We start from the raw sequence: 24,303 nt of genomic DNA, 5'->3' as shown, positions 1-24,303 counted from the left end.
GCTGACCCGGAAGCGCCGCTCTCCCGTGGCAACGGGGCGGTGCCGCCATGCAGGTAAGGGGCGCCGGGGCCGGGCCGGAGGGGAGCTGGGTGTTGCTGCGGCTCATCCGGGGGCGGTGGGGCGCGTGCTGGCTCGGTGGGCGCACCGGCCCGGGGCCGGTGTCGGGGCCGGGCCGAGGCGAGCCGAGGCGCTGCAGTCTCGCCCGGGCCGCTGCCGGGACCTTGCCGCAGGCGGGAGGTCAGTGAGGCCTGCGGGGCCGCTCCGTGGCGGAGCCGGCCCCGCGTTTCGGTGTCTCTTGCCACGGACGCTCCGAGCTCCACGGCGCTCGGCCTGAGGCGGTGGCCAGCGCTGCTGCAGCCTTTAGCCCGGCCCTAGCGGGGGCTGCGGCGCCAAACGGCGATTCACCCGCCGGCTGCGGCGGTGATTCCTGCCTGTCCTCGGCCCGTCTGCTCTCCAGGTTCAAACCCACCTCGGGCTGAAGCAATGTGTCTGGGAGACTGAGCTCGCCCTTGAGCAGGTTGTGCAATGCTTTCCTGTGCAACAACCTCCTCTTGCTGTACGGCTGTAGGGCAAGCATGTGTACGGATATCTTGAGTGCACCTCTCCCTCTCAGCCCTGCTTGGTAAGAGTCATCAAACGCAAAGGTCCACCTACCCAGCAACCTGGCTTTGCCACTAGCCAAGAAGTCCATGCCCAAAAGGAGCTGTGAGAGCAAAATAAGCTACTGATGTAATTCTGTATAAACTATTGCTAGCACATCCCTTGTGTTTAATAGCCTTGAATGAATTTTCACTGATGGAAGAAGGATCTAGTTACTTTTTGAAGTGCTGTGAGTTTTTAGCATCCATAACGTCTAATGGAAAATAGTTGCAGAGGCTAATGACAGGCTGTAAAATCCACCTCCTTTGGTTGGTTTGAAACCACTACCTGCTGCCTTCGTGCAAGTCTCCTGATTGTCCTACTGGAAAAGAAAGTGAAAATGGATTTTCCTGCAGTTCCTCATCTATGGGGTTCATTATATCTTTTCTCCTCATTTCAGCTGCTTGCACATACCTGTCTCTGTTCTGTTTTTAACTGCTGCATCTATGGAACTGAATATTCTTGATCATGCTTGTTGCCTTTATTTGTACATATTCCTACTTATCCCTTTTCATCTGGAGGGACAAAAGTGACACATAATATTCAAGATGCAAATGAGGCATGCATTTATATGATGACATAATGATGCTTAGTTTTCTGTTGCTTTCATAATAAATCCTATTATCGCTTTTACTTCCTTGACTGCTTCTTGAGGCTTGGGCAGATGTTTTCATGGGTTACACTCAGATAATCCGGAGATCTTGTTTTTGATAACGTTAATATCTCAGAGAATGTCATTGTGACTGGAAAGTTAGGACTGGTATTTTTTTCCCTTTTATTTTGCCACATGTGTTGCTTTACATTTACTTACTCTGAATTTCACCTACCTCTCAGTTATTCCATATCAGGAGGTCCTTCAGCAACCCCTCCCATAAGCCCTGTCTTTACTACCTTGGGGCAATTTAGTGAGGTACAGCATTCCTTGGAAACACCCATCGGTCTTATTGCATGCATGCTTTGCAGTGCTTACATCTTCTTCCAGCACTCAATGGCTTTGGGGAGAGCCTATGAAAGATGGAGCCTTAGAGTATGCTGCTGATGCAAGAGCAATGCGTGTGCAGTAGGATTTCATTCGTCCTCTTGAGGGCTTCTTGGATAAGCATAGGCTAGGTGGATTGTCGTGGGTGCGTATGCCTGGCACCCCTGCAGTAAAACACTGGCTAACAGCCCAACTTGTAATACAGGCATTAGTTAATTCTTGCACAAACACAGTGCACACTGTTGTAGACTTTCTTAATTGCACAGATCCCCTGTCCTGACATTTTATCACCATCCTCCCTTGCCTGGGGATGTCAGTTCAAAAGGTTATTTAAACAATGTAATCCAGAGTAAAAGGCAGGAGGTGATGTTTGCTTGTGTTGGTATGTGTGGTCTCTGTCATAGCAGAGCCTCCTGCAGCTGGTAAGGCACAAGTAGAATATGAGCTGCCAGTTTCTTTAGCAGCTGGAGGTAGCACTTGGGCAGGAAGAAAGTAAAGAATGAGGTGAAGGGCAGAAACTGGAGTCTTCAGGCGATGGACTTCATACTCATTTTGCAAAGGGCTGGTTTGGATGAAGACATCACCGTGCCCACATCTATAAGAAAAGGTTGAGGGGATGCTAATCTACTTTGAGGTGGGTTGGCTTAAATGGCTCACAAAAGTGGCATGAGCTAACTTGGATGACTTTGCCTGATGTGGTAAAAAGCAGATGTAAGTGATAATGTCTTTGCTACACTCATCTAGATCTTAAAGAGGACAACTAGCCAAGGGTTGGTCTCGGGCACAAGTATGCTGACCCAAGGGGAAGGGGTCAGTGTGAAACCACAGTGTGGGGGGATCTCAGCTGGATTGAGGCCCCTGAACAGGACGACTTTGACCCTGAGAGGATTCCACTCTACCCATGAGAGAACAGACAGAAGCAAGAAGAGCTGCAGCTGCAAGATAAGCAAGTCCTGAGAAAGTGTCGGCTACAAGACAAGGCGACTCTGTCCTTTTGGCAGAATGCGCCATCACGTGTACGGAAATAAAACAGTATATAAGATGCAGCCGAACATTCAATAAACAGCTTTTGCTCGAAATCATATTGGTTGGAAGGCAGAGTCCGTCCTTGCACGACCACACCATAGGATTTTTATCTCCAGAGTCTGTTTGCTTCCCATGAAAAGGAGTCTCTCTGTAGGAGAGATGGGACTATGGATACATGTGTGTGGATCCACAACACTTTGGGAAGGTGTTAAGCTTTGTCCTAATCCCTTGTCTTGCCTTTTTTTAGAGAGAGGAGAAGCAGCTGGAGCTGACCCTGGAGGCGCTTATCAGTCAGGTGGCTGACCTGAAGAACTCCTTAGTCAGTTTTATCTACAAGCTGGAGAATGAGTACGACCGACTCGCGTGGTAAGGTGTCACACAGAGCTGGGGGCACTGTTGATCATTGCTGAAGCTGTCCCAGACTTGGCTCAAAGAACCACAAAGTATAATTAAAAAACATTGCCTATTGTCAGTAGATTTCTATTTGCTTTTCACATTTCTGCTGGAGGAACCACTACATGTCTTCCACCAGAAAAACAGTTGAAATCCATTGGTTTCATGCTGTATTGTAAGAGAGTCATGCTAACACCTTTTAATTTAGACACTTGATGAGAATTAGATTTGCATCTGCAGTGACTGGAAGCTTCTTGAACAAAATATCTTAGAGACCCACATACATTATAAAATAAGCAATGGTTCTTTCTGCATTTCTTGACCTTTCTGGCTTTTTCTGGCTCTGGTATAAACTGAGCTCTTGTGTTTGGCTCGTTCTGCGTTTTTACTAGACCCTTGGAGAGACTTGGAAGGTGGCATTCTCTTCCTGATGGAGCATAAAGATGTTATAGCTACAGCTTAACAAACTATACAGTATCTTAGTGCCTGCCACTGCAGCAAAGCTTCACAGGCAGTTAGCATTTCTAGTTAGCGTTTATAGCGTTGTAGAAGGCAGGAGAGGTAATTCCCCAGTGACAGCAAGCTGAAGGGGACCTCCTTGACAAGATTATCAGTTATTTTGCTTCATTATTGCTTAGTCTGGATAGCAAGGTATAAATATTGTCTCTCTTGACTGTACAGCTTAGGAGTTAAATTGTTTCTCAGACCTTGCTCTAGAATTGCGCTGGGAGAGTTAGTGATAGGAAAAGATTGCTTCTGTGTATGTTACTGAAATCCCAAACAACAGCCACTTAGAATCATAGAATCATTTTGGTTGGAAAAGATATTTAAGATCAACAAGTCCAACCATTATCTTAACACTACCAAGCCCACCACTAAACCATGTCCCTAAGCAACACATCTATACGTCTTTTGAACATTTTCAGTGGTACTGCTTGTAATGTCCCTGCGCAATTTGCAGCATTTGAGCTATTTGCAGTAGGGACTGGGATTTGTCCACACCTGCACATTCAGCCCTAGGTTTTACCGCTTACTGTCTGGAGTAGACTGGTTTGAGGAGTAATAGCGTTATTTCCTCACTTCTCAGCCATTTGAGTGAAGAAGAGATAAAACCCGTCTGTGGCATCCCTTTCCATGTTCTGTCCTCTTTATTTGCTTTTCCAGGCCTTCGGTTCTGGACAGCTTTGCATTACTCTCAGGACAGCTGAACACCTTGAATAAAGTGCTAAAGCATGAGAAGACCCCACTATTGCGAAACCAGGTTATCATACCTTTAGTGCTGTCTCCAGACCGCGATGAGGAGATCATGGTAAGATATTTCCCTCTGAGTGTTGGCCCTGGAGTATCAGAAAGTGCTTATGTATCTGCTCTAGCTTGCCTACCTTGTGCTTGGCATTCCTCAGCTCTGCGTGTAGAGAAAGAAAAGATGATGAGTAGTTCTACCTGGGAGCTGCTTTTGCTAGGGGGCTTTTACCTACAAACACTTGCACTGGATGCACTTTACAGGAGGTGTTCCTGTTCGTTATTTTCTTGATGTTTGGGCTGAAAAAGACAGTGTCTTGTTGTGTAACTGGGAGGCGTCCTTGCAAGCTCCTGGTTTTCTCTGCCATAGCTGTGCTGTTTCTCTCAGACATCTGCATCTAGATGTGAACTGTTGTCATCTGACCAACATGGGGTGTGTTACAGAACCTCTGGTGTGCACTGGCAACGTTTATTGTCTGCTTGAGTGAGAAAACATTTCCACTGATCATGACCATGCTGGTGGGATTGCACTGCGGACCCCCATGGGTTGCTCTGACTAAACAGGCACAGTGCAGATTCCTAGACAAGTTGTTGAAACTTCCTAATGCTCCCTAAATCGAGGTTTCCCCACAGCATGCTATTAGCCTTGTTCCAGCACCATGGCGTGTGCTCTGGTCTTGAGCTGTTTGAGTGTTGGGCTGGAGGAGAAGGCTCTGAGTGTGGCTTGTCCAACTATTGCAGCGACAGACAGAGGGGCGTGTGCCAGTGTTCAGCCATGAGGTCGTGCCTGACCATCTTCGAACTAAACCTGACCCTGAGGTTGAGGAGCAGGAGAAGCAGCTGATCACAGATGCAGCTCGAATTAGCCCTGATGTGGCACAGGTAGGTGAAGAGTCTGATACTTCTGCCTCTTAGTCCTAGGGCACAAGATGCCCTTTACCTCTGCTTACTTCACCCTTCCACCTGACAGTTTTCTTTTTTGCTGTGTCCTTTTCTATCTGAGATTTCTTCAGCTGACCCTAGATGAGATTTAATTTCCTCCACAGCTTCACAAACAAAGGATATCCAGCCTGCTGGCTGTTCACAGGAGGTGCCATCAGACCAGTCAGAGAAAGGGGAAGGCTATAGCATCCTCATAGTGCCCTTCTGCATGCATCAGCACTGGGGTCTCTAGGCTCTGCTCCTGAAATGCTTAAGTTTGGTTACACAGACCCTGGGAAGAGAAGCCTTGTTCATTTACCTTGTACTGAATTTGAGGTATGCTGGTGGTTTGTGATGGTTTTCATTTTGCAGAAACAGATCCAAAGTCTGAACAAAATGTGCTCAAATCTGCTGGAGAAAATCAGTAAGGAGGAGCGTGAATCTGAAAGTGGAGGTATGTCACTGAGGTGAAAGAGGGGTACAAGGTCCAAGGAGCAGGCTTGAGAGAGTAGTGGCAAAACAGGTAAGTCAGAGAGCCTGAAGCATGGGAAATGCAGATGAGCAGCATAGACAAAAGCATTCCAGAAGATGCAGGGTCAGCTGTCCTAGAGCCCCCTAATTTGAAAAGGGGTCCTGTGGGTGAGATGTGTCCTGTTTATGTGACCTGTGCATGGCAGGAAGGTCATTCCAAGTCTTTGCTATATATGCCTTTGAGGATGTGGTAAATATTTACCAAGAAAACATCCCGATCAACTTGGATTAATAAAAATAGCTGTGAAAATGCAGTGGCAGTGAATGGGAAACCCCTTAGCGATGTTCTGAGTGAGTCCACAACATGTTTTTTGGCAGGCTTTTCTGTGATGTCGTCTAGATGATAGCTGCTTCAGACTCATGGACAACCTTTTCTGGTTCTGACTCTGATGGTGGATATCCTTATTTTATTGGTCTCTGCCATCAGCTGTTCACTATTCCTGGGAGTGCTATGCACAACTCTAAAAGGTAGTAGGGTTTTTTTTTTTGTCATCTTTGACACACACATAGTGTAAGCAAGGACCCAAGCACAGGTTCTGTTTAGTTTCTGCAATTAATAGTATAACTGGGCAGTTGTGTGTTAGAAAAACTTGCAGACACCATGCTGCTCAAGAGCCTCCAAAAGGGGATGTTGCCATTGTTTATCTAAAACACAGTGCTTGTTACCTGCCATAGGATTCAGCATGGAAGAGCCTTTAGTGGGAACACTGTCGTGGGCATGGGGGAGTTGGCTCTATTCTCCTTCCCTGAGCAGCGTATGCCCTGCTCTCAGTTTAGAAGCTCTTGGATCATCAGTGTCCCTGGATTTTGCAGCTTCTTTGACCCTGCTGAGACTCTTGTAGGACAGCTTGTTAGAAGCTTATCTCTATTACGTGCACCAAAATAGCAGAAAAGTAAATTCAGTAGCTATGCTACTTTTTAGACTTAATTGCTAAAATGCTCCAAAATAATTTCTTTTTCCACAGGTTTACGACAGAACAAGCAGACTTTCAACCCTGCAGATACCAATGCACTGGTAGCAGCTGTGGCCTTTGGAAAAGGACTGTCAAACCGGAGGCCTCCTGGCTCTGGAGGATCTGTCCAGTCAGGCCAACCAGGAGCTGGTGCCATTATTGCAGGTGCTTCAGGCATGCAGCAGGTCCCAATGTCAGGTGCACCAGCTCAGCAGCAGCCAATGCTGGCAGGAGTGCAGATGGCACAAGCAGGACAGCCAGGTAAATAAGTTGCAAATCTGAGAACAATTGAAATACAGGGAGCAAGAAAGACAAATGCAGATGTAGACGTTCTTCCCCAGTCACCTTTTAGATATAACCAAGAGGTTCCTTTCTGGCCTTAATAACATGAGTCAGGTTGTAACAGTGGAGTAAATACCTGCTTAAAATTGTCTCAGAGGTTGAAATGGATCCCAGCCATCCAGCTTCAGCTTAATTCACACTGCAATACCATTTTAATAATAGACTTAGTGAACATAGGAGTCAATATGGAGGGAGATCACAGTGTCGTTCTGCAGGGATCTATGCTGGGGGTTTTGCTGTCAAATTTCAGTTGTGGGTAGGCAATAAAGTGGAAAAGTTTGACGATAGTGAGTTATTTAAGGTAAGAAAAAAAACGAAAGCTGTCTCTAAAGAGTCACAGAAGGCTTTCATACACCAAGTGACTCCACTTAGTAATAGTAATTACATTTGTGTTAAATATAAAGTGAAACACATAGGCATAGCAATTTACACGTCTAGCACCTGGACTTGTATTTGGGAAATAGATATGTGATGTAATAGTTCTGTAAAGACATTAACTGGTTGTTCAGTTGGGGCAAAAATGCAAACCAAACGTTAGGAATTACTAGAAAAGGAACAGAGAAACAGAGGATATCATTAGGCCATTGTATAAATCCATTGAGCACCCACACCTGCGATACTGTGTGCAGTTCTGACCTCTTCTCTGTTATTTGGGATAGCTTGTACATTGCCAAGTGTGTGATAGGTAGATAAAGTTTATATGAGATGGAAAAATAAGTAAGTAGGTACATTTCTGGATGAAAAATCAGTCAACAGTTAATCCTGAAGATACCGTCTCTGACTCCAAGTCCCTGAGCCACAGTATGTTAGAAGCTGGGGGGTTATTCTGCAGAGGTTTCACCGCAGGCTTGCTCTGTTCTGGTATTCCTCCTCTGCTGTCAGGAATGGGTTTGACCTGGGAGACCTACAGGCCTAACCCTGTACTGTCATTCTTATGTTCATGTTAATTAAGATTTTGGATATCGGATATCCTAATTGATGTTTTCTTGCCTATATAATGACTGTTGTTCAGAAACTAACTTGAGCAACAGTATTAATCCTAAGTTAATTATGTATTTATGTAAGAGTTAGAAAATAATTTCCACTGTGATTTGGAAACAAAGAAGGCCCCTGTGATTTCTGGCTGCATACCCACAAATACTGTCTCCAGGATGGGAAGACAGTCGCTTCTGAACATCAAGCAGAGTGAGCTGGTAACAAAAGCACTTGTCCAGCCTGCGTAACCAGGAAGTTCCCTTTTGGTAAGAGCAGCTGTACTGGGTTTTGCCGAAGGTCAGTCACACTATCCTGCTTTTGATAGTGCACATAGTCGAGGCTGAAAGAGTGTAAAAACAAAGTATATCCTGACAGCAGTTGTTGTTTAGGGATTTTAAGCCAGACTTTGGTTTGAGACCAGTGGGTATAGCAGTCATCAGTTTCTGCAGTTCCTTTTTGAATTACAATTTTGACTTCTACAATGCCTATGATAACATGTCCCACAGCTTTATTGCGTCTTTTACTTAAAAAAAAAATTTCCTTTTTATGTTTAAATCTTTTGCCTGATGATTTTATTGCATGTTTCCTTTTTACCCATGTTGTGAGAAATGGTGAATAGTCATTCCTCAGTTACTTTCTCCATACTAGTTTTCATCTTTTGGAAGTCTGTCATGTCCTCTTCCCTTTCTCTATCTTTTTTTTTTTTTCCCCCAGCTAATGTGTCCTGTTCTGTTAAATATGTCTTTGTGTGAAAATTATAATATATCTTGGACCATCCTTGTCACTCTTACCTGCACCTTTTCTGTTTGTTTTCAAGACTGGGAACACCAGAACTGCTCATAGTATTCCAGATGTGGGTGAACCACACAGTGCTGTTCACTCTTCCTTTTGGAGTAATGTTAACAGTATTTGTCTACTGATTGTTAGCATTGAAGTGATAGCAGATTGCCTGCCAGTTCATTGCAGGCAGTGACCTGCTTTGGATATATTTGAGAAAGTTTAATAATCTTTATTCTTTTAGCCATTTGCTCATCAAATCTTTACTTGTCCTGCTGCACTACAGTTTTAATTTTCAGAAGCAGTCCTTTTTTTGTGTTCTAATTTCAACACACATTCCACTTTCTCAAGGAGTGTTTTTTGAATATCTCTCTGTGCTGCTCTTAAATCACTCTTATTATTTTTCTGATCATCTTAGTTTTGTCTAGCACTGTACACTTATTGTAAGCTGCTAGTATGTCTTTAACACAATCCCATGTGTGATTGGTATCAGCAAAGAGTAATAATGCCCAAGAGGTCAATGTGGTTAAGAGAAATTAAGAGATCTGAGGGGCTTAGTAATTTAAATGTACGCCCTGGCTATAAATAATGCCACATAGAAGGGGATACAGGCTCTTGTGTTTGTCTGTCTGAAACGGAAGTGGAGATCAGTCTGGGTACTTCCGTGAGTGCTGCTGCCAGCAACTTCTGTGAGACTGAACAAGTCCCACACGCGTGTAGGAGCCTCCTGACAAAGAGAAAGGCTTGTTTAAGATGGAACGAGGATAGAATTTGAGGTTATAGCAGGGGGACACAAGAATTGTCAAGATTTCTCAACAGAGAAAGATGTCAATTTGTAGAAGAGACTGGTTGTGTTAGGTGAGAACTTGGAAGATGCTGTAGCAGGTAAGCCTAGTGTGGTACCTGCAGTGGAACAGGTTGTTGCAAGTCTTGCGTGTTCCTGAGCAAATGTCCTCTCACAGAGCTAGTTTTGCACTGCTTTTTTCTCTCTGCAGGAAAAATGCCAAGTGGCATAAAAACAAACATCAAATCTGCCTCAATGCATCCATATCAGAGATGAGTGGAGATGAACCAGACCCAGGGAACAACAGTTACCAGTATCGTTCCTGCTGCAGCCACCATACTTCCAAGTCCCTTCATATATCCACACACCATATCCAGGGAGGTATGGGTTGTTAGGCCCTTCCCTGGATTTTATTTAATGATGGGTGGCTTGCGTGGAGCTGCCAGTGGCCATGTCTCCTGGACACAAGTACTTCTCTGTTCAGTCAGAGCAGAGGATTTTCCTTGTGGTATTGATCCCAACTTCTTCAGGTCTGGCCTGGAGGACAACTACCCTTTCCTGATACAGAACCTGAAGAGCTGCATGAAGCATTCTGCTCCTTGTTTCTGCTTGTTCACTCGGGATGTTCTTTCTTTACTCCTTCTTGTTGAATAAAGACCTTTTTATGCACACTGTGAGACACTGGTGTCCATCTCTCAGGTCGTAAGGACTCTCATTTCCCTTTGGGTAAGGCTACAGAGCAGCTCCAAGCTAAAATAAACAGGAAATGTTGGAGGCTGAGTGCTGGAGCTACACGCTTATGTGTAAAGAGCTGTTATAAAGTGAGTCAGCAGGGTACAAACATAAGCAGTAAACATCTTGTTCATTGTAAACCCATTATGACTATTCCCCAGAAAGCAAAATACTGGGAAAAACTATTTATTACAAGGCCCACAGCAAGAAGGCAGCATTTCAGGAACACAAGCACAGAGCTTTTGTATTCTGATGCTGCCGCAAATGCCCGTGGGATCTGATTTCACTTCTGTAGTTTTCTGCTTCCTCATTTCCTATAAAGTTTCTTAGCTACTTCAGGATTAATTCGTCACTTCAGAGAGGTATTTCAGTCTGCTCAGGACCATGGCACCTCTGAATTGGCCAGGCTGTGGGGTCTGGCCTGTTTCTCTTTGGAACTGGGCCTTGTGAAGCCATCCCTGTTGTACTTTCTGCCTTTGAGCTGTAACATGCAATCTGCCTAATGAAAGATTCCTCTGAGAATAAAGGGTGGGGATGCATGCCCACAGAGCATGTCAGTACATGCAGCACTGTCGTAAAGACAACTTGTGCCTCTTGCTGCTCTTGCCTGGACTTCCCTTTTGACTTGTGAAAGCTAGCACTGTATTTTATTCAATAGCATCTGTCAGCAATCTTACGAGTGAGGAAATCTCCGCTCAGCAGATACAGCCTGCAGCTGCTCCTGCACTGCTTGCCTCTGAGATAATCAGATCCATCTTATTTGTGGAGGCTGTGGGCTGTTGTCCCAAAACAAAACCTTCCATAAAGCTGTGACTAGGGCAGTTACTGACCCATTTTGATGTTCGGGCCCTTGAAAAGCACTGAGCTGGGAAGTAGAAAGTTGAGCTGGAAGCACAAGTAGCTTACACAATAAACAAAGCTGCTCCACTATGAATGAGCCCAGCTACATGTCTGCAATGGCACTAGCCCAGCCAGACTGATGGGATTGCATTTTGCTCCTAAAGAATGCAGAGCTCCTGGCATTCTTGGGAGCACGAAGCTGATGTGAAGGCAGGGGCACGCTGCTGGCTCTGGTGCGAGGGTTTTGTGCAGGGTGTAACACACCTGGAGCTCAATGGCAGGGAGTCAGAGCCTGCATGGCTATGCCCTGTGAGGGGTAGAGCACCACAGGGTCAGCTGTTCCCTGCTCTAGCTCATGTCCCTGCTTTGATTAGGAAGGAAGGCAGAAAACTGTCAGAGAAACGTGTCAGATCCCTGGCACTTGTCATCCATGGAGCCTCAGCCCTAGGATGCTGCTTCACTTCGTCCCCCCAGACTTGCTTCCTTATAAAGCTGAAATGTCTCAGTGCAGGAGCACTGAGGCCAGCGGCTGGCCGGGGCGATTTCATGTGACCATGAAATGTTAGAATTCAAGATCCTCAGGGTAACAAGGAGACTGCACAGCAAGCTCGCTACCCTGGGCTTCAAGAGAGCAGACTTCGACCTCTTCAGGGATCTGCTTAGTGGAGTACCATGGGATGAAGCTCTGAAGGGGAGAGGGACCCAGGAAAGCTGGTCCATATTGAAGGACTGCCTCCTCTGAGTCCAGGAGCAATGCATCCCAAAAAAGTGGAAGGCAGGCAAGAATGCCAGGAGGCCTGCATGGATGAACAGGGAACTCCTGGACACACTTAAAGACAAAAAGAGAAGTTACAAAAAGTGGAAGAAAGGACAGGTAGACTGGGAAGAATACAAAGAGGTTGTCCAAGCAGCCAGGGATCAGGTAAGGAAAGCTAAAACCCAGATAGAATTAAATATGGTCAGGGACATCAAGAAAAAATTTTATAGGTGTGTCAGTGATAAAAGGAAGACTAGGGAAGCTGTGGGCCCTCTCTAGATGGAAACAAGAACTGGTCATGAGGGATATGGAGAAGGCTGAGATTCTCAATGACTTCTTTGCCTCAGTCTTCACTGGCAAGTGCTCTAGTCACACTGTCCAAGTTGCAGAAGCCAAAGGCAGGGACTGGGAGAAGGAAGGCCCGCGCACTGTAAGCGAAGATCAGGTTTGTGACTATCTAAAGAACCTGAAGGTGTACCAGTCCATGGGACCTGATGAGTTCCATCCACGGGTCCTGAGAGAACTAGCAAACCAAGTTGCTAGGCCACTTTCCATCATATTTGAGAAGTCATGGCAGTCTGGTGCCCACTGACTGGAAAAGGGGAAACATCACTCCCATTTTCAAAAAGGGAAAAAAGGAAGACCTGGGCAACTACAGCCCAGTCAGTCTCACCTCTGGCAAGGTCGTGGAGCAGATCCTCCTGAAGGCTCTGCTATGGCACATGGAAAATATGGAGGTGATTGGTGGCAACCAACACGGCTTCACCAAGGGAAAATCCTGCCTGACAAATCTAGTGGCCTTTTATGATGGAGTTACAGGATCAACTGACAAGGGAAGAGCGGCTGATGTCATCTATCTGGACTTGTGCAAAGCCTTCAGCACTGTCCCGCACGACATCCTGGTCTCCAAATTGGAAAGACATGGATTTGATGGATGGACCACTCAGTGGATAAGAAATTGTCTGGAAGGTCGCACTCAAAGAGTTGCGATCGATGGCTTGATGTCCGAGTGGTGACCAATGACAAGCAGTGTTCCTCAGGGATCGGTACTGGGACCGGTGCTGTTTAACATCTTTGTCAGCAACATGGACAGTGGCATCAAGTGCACCCTCAGCAAGTTTGCCGACGACACCGAGTTGTGTGGAGAGGTTGACACAATGAAGGGAAGGGGGGCCATCCAGAGGGACCTTGACAGGTTTGAGAGGTGGGCCCAGGTCAATGTCATGAAGTTTAACAAGGCCCAGTGCAAAGTCCTGCACCTGGGTCAGGGCAATCCCAAGCACAGATACAGGCTGGGCAATGAGTGGATTGAGAGCAGTCCTGGGGAGAAGGACTTGTGGTGCTGGTGGAGGAAAAGCTGGACATGAGCCAGCAACCTGTGCTTGCAGCCCAGAAAGCCAATAGCATCCTGGGCTGCATCAAGAGACGTGTGGCCAGCAGGTCGAGGGAGGTGATTCTGTCCCTCTACTCTGCCCTTGTGAGACCCCCTCTGCAATACTGCGTCTAGCTCTGGAGCCTCCAACACAAGCAAGACATGGAGCTGTTGGAGTGAGTCCAGAGGAGGGCTACCAAGATGGTCAGAGGGTTGGAACAGCTTTTGTATGAGGAGAGGCTGAGAGAGTTGGGCTTGTTCAGCCTGGAAAAGAGAAGTCTCTGAGGAGACTTTATAGTGGTCTTCCAGTACCTGAAGGGGGCCTACAAGAAGGCTGGGGAGGGACTTTTTACAAGGGCCTACAGTGACAGGACGAGGGGTAACGGTTGGAAGCTGGGAGGGGGCAGGTTTAGACTAGAACTGGGAAGAAGTTCTTCACCCTGCAGGTGGTGAGACAATGCAACAGCTTACCTAAGGAAGTTGTGGATGCTCCATCCCTGGAAGTGTTGAAGAGCAGGCTGGATGGAGCCTTGAGCAACCTGGTCTAGTGGGAGGTGTCCCTGCCATGACAGGGGGGTTGGAAACAGATGATCTTTAAGGTCCCTTCCAACCCAAACTATTCTATGATTCATGATTTGAGCAGCCTGGGACACAGGCAGAGTGCGGCTGCCTGCTACCCATGCTAAACTGGCTCTCCCGAAAATGCTTCCAGTGGGGCAAGCCAGACCTTTCACACACTTGGACAGGAGGAAGGGAAATACAGGCATGGTTTTTTCCGTAGATTACAGAGTCAGGGAGGCCGGCTAGGCTTGCCAATGTAACTTCCTGCATGACACAGGCTTCCCTGAATTAGTTCTTGTGTAAATTACAGCACTGTTAGCAAAACAGTTTATCTTGAACTGATACGTCTCTGCTACAGTGGCTGGTAGCTTGTTCTAAAGGTTAATTTTCTTATTGCACATTATATTGAGGCTGCATTTCTTTAATTCCCCTTCAGGTTGCTGGATCTTCTCAGCCAGGGAGTGAGCCCCTGAGTTGTTAGTCCCAGAGAGAGAAGTTGGATATTATGATCAGGCTTTCCTGATCCTTTCTTACAATAAACTGAGCTGATGAAGTCCCTTTTGCTTTAAGGCATATTTTCCATTTTCCACTTCTTGGCTCACATCCAAATCTTATTATGCATCTGTGTCCTTTGGGACGTTGGACTAGGACACGCTATTCTAGTTGTGGGAATGGAAATGGGAATTTCAAATGCAGAGCCACTAACCTCTTATCCAGTTGCTTCCAGTGCTTGAATGTTTAAACAGGGAACAGGATCAGGCCTTTTACTCATAAAGTTGCAGCAGAAATTCATGGTCCACTGCTTGTCACTGTGGCCTGCAAGTCCAACAGGGATTTGACATTCCCAATGCACTGTGTCAGAATAAAAGCACAGCCCTACTGGGTCATGGCAAAGGCTCAGTCTGTGCCCTGCTGTTGTAGGGGCCAAGCAAGCGATTGGGGAAGCACATTCTCCCCATGAGGATGGGATGTGCTACCACTCTGAGCACTCAGGGTTTTTTTCCCCGCCTTGTCCAATCCCTTTTTGAACTTATCTCTTCCCAGTAGGATAATTTCTGCAGGGAGGAGTCTCAGCCCCAGCTCTGCAGGCACTGCTAGGCTGTCTGGGCCCCAGCTCACATGCGGGAGTGTGATGGAGAGCGTGGGCACTGGTTTGTTCTGGCCCCCAAAGCCCCCCCCTCAGCACCAGTCAGGCTCTAGTGCAGAGGATGGACACCTTTCACCACGTGGCCCAGCTGCCTCAGGGATCCCAAGGGCTCCAGATCACAGACATGCCCCCAGCTCCCAGGACAGCATGCTTTACCCGTCACGACTTCCTTTCCTTCCAGGTCATGAGCTTTACATTATTTAGCACTCCCTGCTAGAAACACATCCTCAGTGCCAATTTCCCAGGAAACATCTCTGCTGCCTCGCACTTGGCCAGGTTGCCAGCACTCTTGTTCCTTGATCACACACACTGCTGTACCAGCCAGCTTGCTCTCTGATATTTAAGAGTATACACTGCCACAAAAATTATCATGTTAGTTTGACAGGTTTATTGTCTGTAATCCCTGATGATTCGTATTTATATTTCTCTGCTTTAAGTCTTTATCAATATGATCACATATTTTTGGGTCATTATTTTGCATAGGGTGACTGTTGAATAGACACACCTGTTTACAAGGCCATCCTGTTTACTTTTTCAAAATGCTGGCATAACATCAGCTTGCTTGTTCTCTGGAGCTTCTCCAGGCTTCCTTGTCTTACTGAATGTCAGCATTAATTATTGGGATTTTTAAAACAGATTTTTATGTTTGGGTTTTTTTTTTTTTTTAATTTTGAGATGCAGGATACCTGCACTGCTGAGTTTTAAACATTTGCCCTATGCAACTGTTGTTTAACATCTTCCTGAGTTGCTGTTATAATGTAAGCGTTTCACCCTCGTGACACAAATGCTTCATCTGGCTTCCTCCCAAATGCAGGAGTGAGATATTTATTGCCTTTCCTTCCTGCTCAGCTATCCGCAGTCCCACCGTTCCAGCCTGTACTGTGCCTCCAGCTATGCTGGGTGGTGTCTGCAGCCTGTCCTGCTGCTGCCCTGGGCCACCTTGCCTCTGGAAGGCGTGAAGCTTGGTGTGGTGCCACCACTTCCCCAAATCTCTCTGCATCCACTGATCAGCACGACTAACATCTGCTGCATGTTTGTTCTCTTTTACAATCCCCAAGCAGAGATGTGCACAAAGGTGTCTTCTTTTGTTTAAGAAAGAAAAACATAACAATTTTGTTTGGTTTTTTAACCTACAGATCTTTTATGTGGGTGTCATTAAGCCTTTACATTGGAGATGAAGTACATAAGGTGTGAGGGGAGATGTGACTGAAAAGATCAGGGGAATAGCTGAGGGAGGGGAACCTCTGCAGTTCTCCACTCTCCATACTACAGCTAAGGCAGGAAGGTAGGGTCTCGGTGTGGGCTGGGGGGCTGGTTTCCATCCTCCTGCTGGGATGGGACCTTTCTGACAGAAACACCTGGGACCAAAGGAGAAGTTTTCTGGTGGTCGGGTTGAGGGATCCTGAGCACTTTTTTATGCTAAGAGGCAACATAATGGAGTGTGTGCTGCCAAAAGGCGGAAAGCCAAGTTTTGCAGCTGCATTACTCCCAAAGCAGCTTCACCTGCAGCCCACAGAGGCGAGACAAACACATGGGAACAGCAGCAAAACATGCCTCTGAACCAGCCACTGAAAAGCACAGAAACTGCTTGAAAGTCAAAGGCACAAACAGAGGGAAAACAGCCGAGTGGTGGAAGCAGAAACCCCAGGTTGGCTCTCTGATTTCCCTGAGCTCCCCCGCGAGCTTGGTGGCCCCATGAGCTTAATGGCATGTCTACGTGACAGCTGGTGCCTACAAATGAATATACAGGCGCTTTGAAAAATCCCATGGAGCTCTCCCTTCCAACTGAGTGCAATAAATCTTCACCTGTCTTAGAAATAAAATGTTACCACTTTGCACCTCATATAGATGCTGTTGTAGTAAAAGTACATGCTCGAGAGAGGGATGCTTGGATGTATTTGTAATACATGCCATTAAAATAGTTCAGGCTGATCTGACTCCACAGTTTATTTATTGTCCTTATGATACTGTAGCTTTCTGGCTGGATCCATGAACATTGCCTTGCTGGAAATGTGCACTTAGAAATTAATGAAAACCTGCAATTTGCTCAGGGTACATGAGGAAGCACCTAAGTGTAATGCAAATTGTGCCACTTTTGTGTATGTATGTGTTTATTTTTTTAAAGAAAGGAAATTACTGCATGTATTTTTCTAAGTGAGATGCTTATTTTCTAAAGTCAGGGGATCAAGAGCTGTGGTTCCTGCAGCAGCTATCTTGTCAGTGCTGCTCAGATTCTGACACTGATTTACCCACTTGCCATATGGCTTCTCCCTTTGCTACCATCAGTTTCTGCACCAAATTAGCAGTGGTGCTAAGGTCTCACTTGGCATGGCAGCTCCTTTCCTCTGCTCCTCCTGAGTAAAGGCTGTGCCCCAGGGTACTTTTGCATTATTTTTTTCATTGAGTGTTTGCTGGCCATGCTTTGGGCCAAAGGGGCATTGTTGCTCTCTGTGAATTTTATTTTTGAAGCTGCAGCACTCCCCAGGATGTTCCTCTTCAGAACCCAGACCTCCCCCTTCCATGGCTATTGCCAGGTGGCTTTGGTGGGACATGTCTGTCTCCTACTGTCATGTGCCAGTCCTGGGCTCTGCCTACCCTGGCATGCAGGACAGAGGTGTGCTGCTCCCACAGGAACTGGGTTTTGAAGTGTGAGGTGGATGTTTATGTGGAGTTTATTTTTGGTACTGATGCAGTACTGAAGCCAGAGTCCAGCTGTGTGGGATGGGAGAGATGGCTCATTTCTCCTGCTCTGCTGCAGCAGCATGGTGGGACTTCAAAGCACTGCCTAAAGAGCTAATGGCAGTAGCTAATACAGGACTGGTTTTTATCCCCCCTGAGAAATGCATTCTGCATAAGTGGGGCCAAGGAGCCATAATTTTGGCTGTCTTGTTTTTGTATATTTAGGTTCCCATCGGCATCCCTGTGATAGAAACAGCCACAGTCATCATCATCATCATCATCGTAGCACAGCATTTTGTTCCAGTCAGCGGAAAAACATACCAGGTCATGACTCAATTGCATGGGGCTCTGGGGGAGCACACATCATGTGCAGCCCCACACTGCAGAGCTTGGGCCTGGGCAGGGAGCTGGGAAGCATGGATCTGTGGGCAGAAGTCTGGCAGCAGGACCTCCAGCCCTGGGCTGCCAAAGCCCCACAGCAGCTGCTGAGCCAGGAACAGCTCACATGAAGCCTCTGTGGGTGTGCCCACCATTGCTCTTAACCATTTGTATTCACTCACATAAGGACTAAAAAAATCAGGAATTAATAGGAATGCTCCAACCCACATTTTCAGCACACAGCTCCCTCTCCTTTGCTTCTTCGTGTCCTGTGCTCCCTTCTGTGTCTTGCTGGAGCTCAAATGCAAGATGCTTGTCCCCATACACAGTGAAGGCATAAGGGCATCCAATAGGGCTTGTGATGTTCACCACAAACACTTTTTGGAGAGGTGAGTATTTGCAGAAAGAAGGCTCTCTGCGCACTATCTCAGAGAAGTTTACTGTATATCTCTGTTTCCCTCCTGGTTATATCTGTCACTTCAAGGGAGGACCGTTGCACCTGGCTATCTGGGAGAAACTACAGCCCCTCACCATGGAAGCTACCCCACTGCTGCTCTCCCTTGCCCCTGTGCCCCTTGGACCTGCCAGGCAGGCACAGAAGACCACAGAAGGACCTGCCGTGAGTTCTCTTATCCCTCAATTTCCTTTTCCTCCCCACTCACTGTGGGTCTCAGGGCATGCACTGGGCTGCTGACTGCACCAGTGGAGAACCTCAGAAGCAGAGAAGATGCCAGGCAGGCTGGGGAGGACTGCAGCTGCTGGGGAGGACTGCAGCCACTGGGGAGCAGGCAGTGAGTGTCCTCTGCCAGCCTGCAGCCCAGATGGGCAGGCGAAGCCCAGCCCTGGCTGAAGGTAAAACACGGCCTCATTTCATGGCAAAACAATCCCTCTTTGTGCGGCCTGTTCTCCCAGAACAATCCACCGGTCTGACAATGTCCTTTCTGTGGCTTAGTCCCTGCAGAGCGACCAGCAGCATGCTCAGCCTGACCCCTGGCAGCTTGCACCAGTGCCTGCCCACAGCCCTGCTGCCCCACAGCTGAGGTGCAGCACCTGGGACCCCCAGCCTGGGCAGCCTCTGCTCGTGACTCTGGCCACTTCAGGTTAAGGCAAAGTCTTCCCAGGAAAGTCTCCAGCAAAACCTGGAGCACTTGGGAGAGGTTTTTCTTCTGGCTTTGTTCGCTCCATGGAGCTGCATGGAGCTTCTGTACCACATGTTAGGAGGGGAGCCCTGGGACGCAGTTGTGGAGCATGGCATGTGGCTGTCGAGTCACCAAATCTGACTGCAATCCCAACTGCCTGCCGGGGGGTGGAGAAGTCACGTGGCTTTTCCAAGCTGCTATCTCAGGCTCCAGGCAGTCTAGGTCAGGTTGCTGGAGCCAATCAAAAGAGCATGCAGGCTCTAAATCACAGAGATAAAATGAAATCGCTTCAGATGGAAAGAGAGATTCTGGGGATAAGCAGGTCCAGGGCTTTCCCATCACCTGCATTTTCTGTCTTCAGAAGCATGCAGCCATGAGACAGCCTTGAAAGCTCCCTGAGAAGGGGCAGTTTTCAAGTTCCTACCAGAGACAGAGCTTACAGAGTTGCCGTGGTCTTCTGCCACTGCACGCTGCATGTGGACGGTCACAAATGCTTGTGCTAGTGACAAAGGACTCCTGTTGTGCTGTATATGTTGAAGCCCTCAAACCTCTTCACACTTTCCAGCCTTCCACCAGTCTGTTCTGGGCCTTGAGCTGGCCTTGCTGTGCCAGCTACCATGCAGAGGCACAGAAGAATGGGCTTCTCCGGGCTTTTAGTCTCCTTGGGCACCTTGCTCTGGCCATGGCTCTGCTGCCTTTTCCCCACCCAGGGTTTGTGTGCATTTGGAACAAGCACCGTTACTCCATAAGGTTATCCTACAGGCCACAGGAACAAATGGGGATGCTTTAGTAGGTCCAGGGTGGGCTGAGACTTCTGGCATGTCTGCGGAGGACCCTATCGTGTCACACATTGCTGGGGTGATGTTGTCAGCCCACAGAGGTGAGTGTCAGGGCTCACACAGGAGAGGCTGCTGGCTCTTCTGCAGCTGATAAAGAATTCTTGTCCTGGCAGGAAGCTGCAGTCATGTGTGCTGCCCACCCCAGCTGGCAGGCAAAGTCCAGCAATTAAACACACCAGGGTGAAAGTCTGCCATCAAAGCACCTGTGCTCCAGTGCACCATCACTGTGCCTGCAAGCTTCCAGGTGATGCTTTTGCCTTCCCTTTTATGTCACAGTATGCCTTTTTCCAGGTAATGTTTTAAAGAAAAACTACAGCATCATTTTACAGCAGGGATTTCAGTGGGGTGATTTCATGCCTGGAGGCTACAGCAATGTTGTGAGTTGTCTCCTGGTAGCTTTAGGGGCTTCTATGGACTTCCGATTCCAGGACTGAAGGTACTTCTTCTGGCTGAAGGGGAAGAGAGCAACACTGGCAGTGATGGGGTAACTGGCCTTTACTGCCAGGATGATGTAATCAGCATAAATAACAGACAAAAGTGTGCACAAGATGAGTCACTCGACGCTGATATCAACGGTGGAAGGAGGCAGCACATCAGCCTGAGCTTAGCGAAGCATGCACACTTGGGCATGGCCTATCTGCCCATCTCCATCTGTTGAAATCGCAAACTGACGTTATGGCATTTAATGGTCCTTCAGGCTCCAAGTCGTATCATCTAGCTCCACTTTTAGTGGCCAGGAAAGCCTTGTTTTATTCTCTCACTATAGACAGAGGTGGTGTAGGAGCATTTCTCGGATGTTTTGCAGTTGCCAGCATAACCAACTTGTCATTTTTTGTCATGCAGTCACAGAGAACATGTGCAGAAATGATGTGTGGTTGATAGCACTTTAGGGTCCAACCTCCTGAGAAAGGGAGAAGAGTTAAACAACGTTAGAGAGCCAATTTACATTCAGTGTTTTTATCTGATCATATGCAAAATCACTGGCTTTTCAGGATTAAAAAGAAAAGGATGGGAGGATCTGGAAATCATCTTTTCACTCCCCAAGTGTGATAAGGTAGGTGAATTTGCTAACTATGTATGTTCAAATACATTACTGAAAAATTACAGGGCCAAGTGCATGTGTTTAATTTCACTAAATTCATTTGGTCTTTTTATTATCTTTTAGATTTTTCAAGTTGGATAATGTCAATGTTTTTGCCACATAAAAAGCTCAAGATTCAATTTTTCAGTATTTAAAAAAAATTTCATAGTTATAAATTCAGTGAATCAGAGAATATAGACTTACTATATAAATCAGACATGATCAAAAAGATATTTAAGTTCCCCAGAAAGCCAGGATTTTGAGAACTTCTATCTCTGTCAGAAAACCTATGAAACTCAGCACCTGGAGGGGCTGAAACCTCCCTTTCCCCCATGCAGCTGCACAGTGAACCTATGACACTTCAAGACTGGCACCAGAAAAGGTGCAACACTAAGAAACTGCACCAGCATCTCTCATCACATGCAGAAGAAATTATTGTCATAACCTTTCATTGAACTTAATTCCTTTTCCATTGCTTAGTTCCTCCAGACCTTCCCATCTGATAGTCTGATAATCCTCTGTACTGATGATAGCTTCCATCTTTGAGCCTTCAGCAAGTTACATTAGTGCACATCTGCTTTTTGCACCAAGGCACTGCAACAAGAAGAAAAAGAGGCACAACTGGCTCTGCAAGAAGCAAGGAGAAAGCAGAATACAAGGACTGGTGGAGGGAACAACGGAAAGGAGGAGTGCAGAGACTCACACCCATCTCCATCTGATCTGATCTCCATGTTGAGAAGGATCAGCAAGACCCCCACTAAAGCTACAGTGGAAATGGTGTGTTGTTCTCCAGGATAAGCAATGGAGGAAGGAGCTTAAGGTCTCCCAAACTGGAGCCTCATGCAGCCCAGGCTTCTGTGACCAAAAGCACAACAGTCAAGTTGTTTCCTGAACTGCAGGTAAAGAGTTAGTGACCGCACAGGGCTCTGCATGCTGCCAGAGTGGTTGGTGCAGGAAGGACACCCTTGTGCAGACATGCAACACAATCTCTGGTTTGGCAGTACAGACTGCAGTCAGAGCAACATGCTTGGCTGGCTGCAAACAGCTTCTCTCCCAGATTTCAGGTCGGACAGGCAGGATTCAAGATGGAAACAAAAGTATATCCATTTATAAAAGTCTCTCTCCAGACACTTTGGGAACATCAGACTGTACACAACAGGTCAACATCAGTCTGGCTTGTCTCACTCACCCTCACCTCCCTTTTTTTTGCTACATGTGTTCATGCTACCCCGCTTCCAAAGAAGCCGGAAGGCAGAAACTCAGATCCACAACATGTAACAGATTAGTCAAGTCCTTGCTGGAGGCCTGTCCCCAAGGGTTAGAAGAGGACTCTGCATCATAACCCTTAGCCAGCTGTAACTGGGCCAGCACTGTGCCAGATCCACTCACCTGCAGCCAGGGTGCTCTGGCAGACCAGGATCCTCATGCCAGCTGGAGCTCCTGCCCAGGCTGCTGCAGCTCCAGGGACATCGTGGGAAGGGGGAACATCAAGGAACTACAGACACCTGCTGAGCATGAGAAGTAAAAAAAGGCAGCCATGCAGACAAGAGATAATGCATCAAACCAAGGGAGTGTGAAAAGAAATCACAACTAACAGAGGAGAAATAAAATGGAAAAATATATTTGATGTGTTGGAGAATTAAGGAGAGAACCAGAAGATGTGATAGCAAGGAAAAACTAAAAAGCAAATACCGCACAGGAATAATGGTGGAGACAGCAGATGCAACAGGGAAGTAGAGTCCAGGAACAAGAGAAAGAAACAGCATTCAGAGTAGAAGAAAAGAGAGTGACCTGGAAATTTATTCCAACAGCAGGCAGAGCCTGGGCTATGCAATTTGGGGCTCGCTCTTAGAGCCTGACAAGCCTGCCAGCAAGGGTGGATCCAGAGGAAAGAAGGAATGCTTAGAGAAAGCTATGAAATGTGGGATACAAGGTGGAAAAGTATCTAGTAGGGAGTGTGAAGGAATCCAGTGGTGATCTCTCATTTCATGACAAACAACATAGCAAGATTTCCACTGAATTGGACCATGAATCAACTGAAAATAAGAGTAATGGTACAAAATAAAAGAAGGGCAAAAGAGAAAAAGAAGTGAAGAACAGCAAACAAGACTGATGCCTATACTTAACAAGTGAGAAGGAATGATCCAGACAGCTGCAGGCCTGCCAGTCTCATGTTAACAGTATTCAGTTAGAGAGTAATGCGGCATATGGACAGGAAATAGGAAGTGGGATAAAATAGTCTATTATGTCTAACTAACCTGATAGTTAAAACCACCTTTCTATAAAGCTATAGGTCCTGTGTGGACTCCAGGGAAGCTAGTTGGGAACCTTGACAGATGTTGGGGCAGAAACAAGCATAGGAATGTCTTGTGGGAAGGAGTGGTTAAGGTCAAGATGAAAGCAGAGCCTGGTAAAAAGGAGCATATCAGGACACATAGAAGGTTACTACTGAGGTACTTTGTTCTTATAAATTGATTTCATTTAGGACTGGCAAAAATATTAGGTGTAATCTGATGAAATCAGAATGTTGTGGAGCACTAGCACTGTAGGGAAAAGTGAAGGAAGGCTGTACCACCAAAAAAAAAGGCATGAAAGTCACCAGGAGTGCAGTTCTTTACTTCATTTTGAGGGCTTTGTGACCTGCAAGCACCTGAAGAAGAGGAGTTACAAAAGTGACTCTGAGCTGTCACTGCAAAGCAGGACTGAGAAGAGCAAATGCAGCCCTGTCTGTATACAGACAGGGAATTCTCACCAGGTGAGAACAAAGTCTGTAACCACTCCTGGTCACAAATCTTCAAGAGACGGAACTTGAACAGCAGCATGGCCAGAAGAGTCACCACTACATTAGGTGCAGAGACGGGCCGACTAGTAAGAAAATGCTGGAAAAACTTGTTTAGTCTTCTGTGTAATGGCTGGCAGTGAGATGATTGCTGTCTACAAATACATTGGAGCATAAATACCAAGACACGTACCTATGTGAGATAAAAGACAACGTTTGTACAGGAACAAATGGATATGAACAGGCCATGCACCAAATTAAGCTGGAAATGAGAAGATGATTCCTGACAATTAGAATAGTGAATCCTGAAACTGATCAGATGAGCATAAATCAAAGCCCAGCCACTTTTTAAGATGAAGCTTGCTGAGTCTGTGAAGACAATACAGGATGAAGTGGTGCTGGAAACAGCATGCAGTCAGGGTATCCTTCTGTCCTGT

At 46.7% G+C, this 24,303-nt stretch overlaps 1 protein-coding gene across 1 annotated transcript; it reads left to right on the top strand.

Annotated features, from left to right (window-relative positions):
- The first annotated feature begins 7 nt into the window (after positions 1–7).
- MED8 (mediator complex subunit 8) lies at positions 8–10,231 on the top strand. Its single transcript, XM_086462868.1, has 7 exons — positions 8–53; positions 2,892–3,010; positions 4,202–4,346; positions 5,021–5,161; positions 5,573–5,654; positions 6,697–6,945; positions 9,774–10,231. The coding sequence occupies exons 1-7, from the start codon at positions 48–50 to the stop codon at positions 9,836–9,838; spliced, it is 807 nt and encodes a 268-aa protein (XP_086318994.1). The 5' UTR covers positions 8–47; the 3' UTR covers positions 9,839–10,231.
- The last annotated feature ends 14,072 nt before the right edge of the window (positions 10,232–24,303 follow it).

This window comes from Leptosomus discolor, chromosome 3, assembly GCF_034619465.1.
Source record: "Leptosomus discolor isolate bLepDis1 chromosome 3, bLepDis1.hap2, whole genome shotgun sequence".
NCBI lineage: Eukaryota > Metazoa > Chordata > Aves > Leptosomiformes > Leptosomidae > Leptosomus > Leptosomus discolor.
The sequence above is the reverse complement of the archived record's forward strand: the minus strand, read 5'-3'. Positions and strand labels throughout refer to the sequence as shown.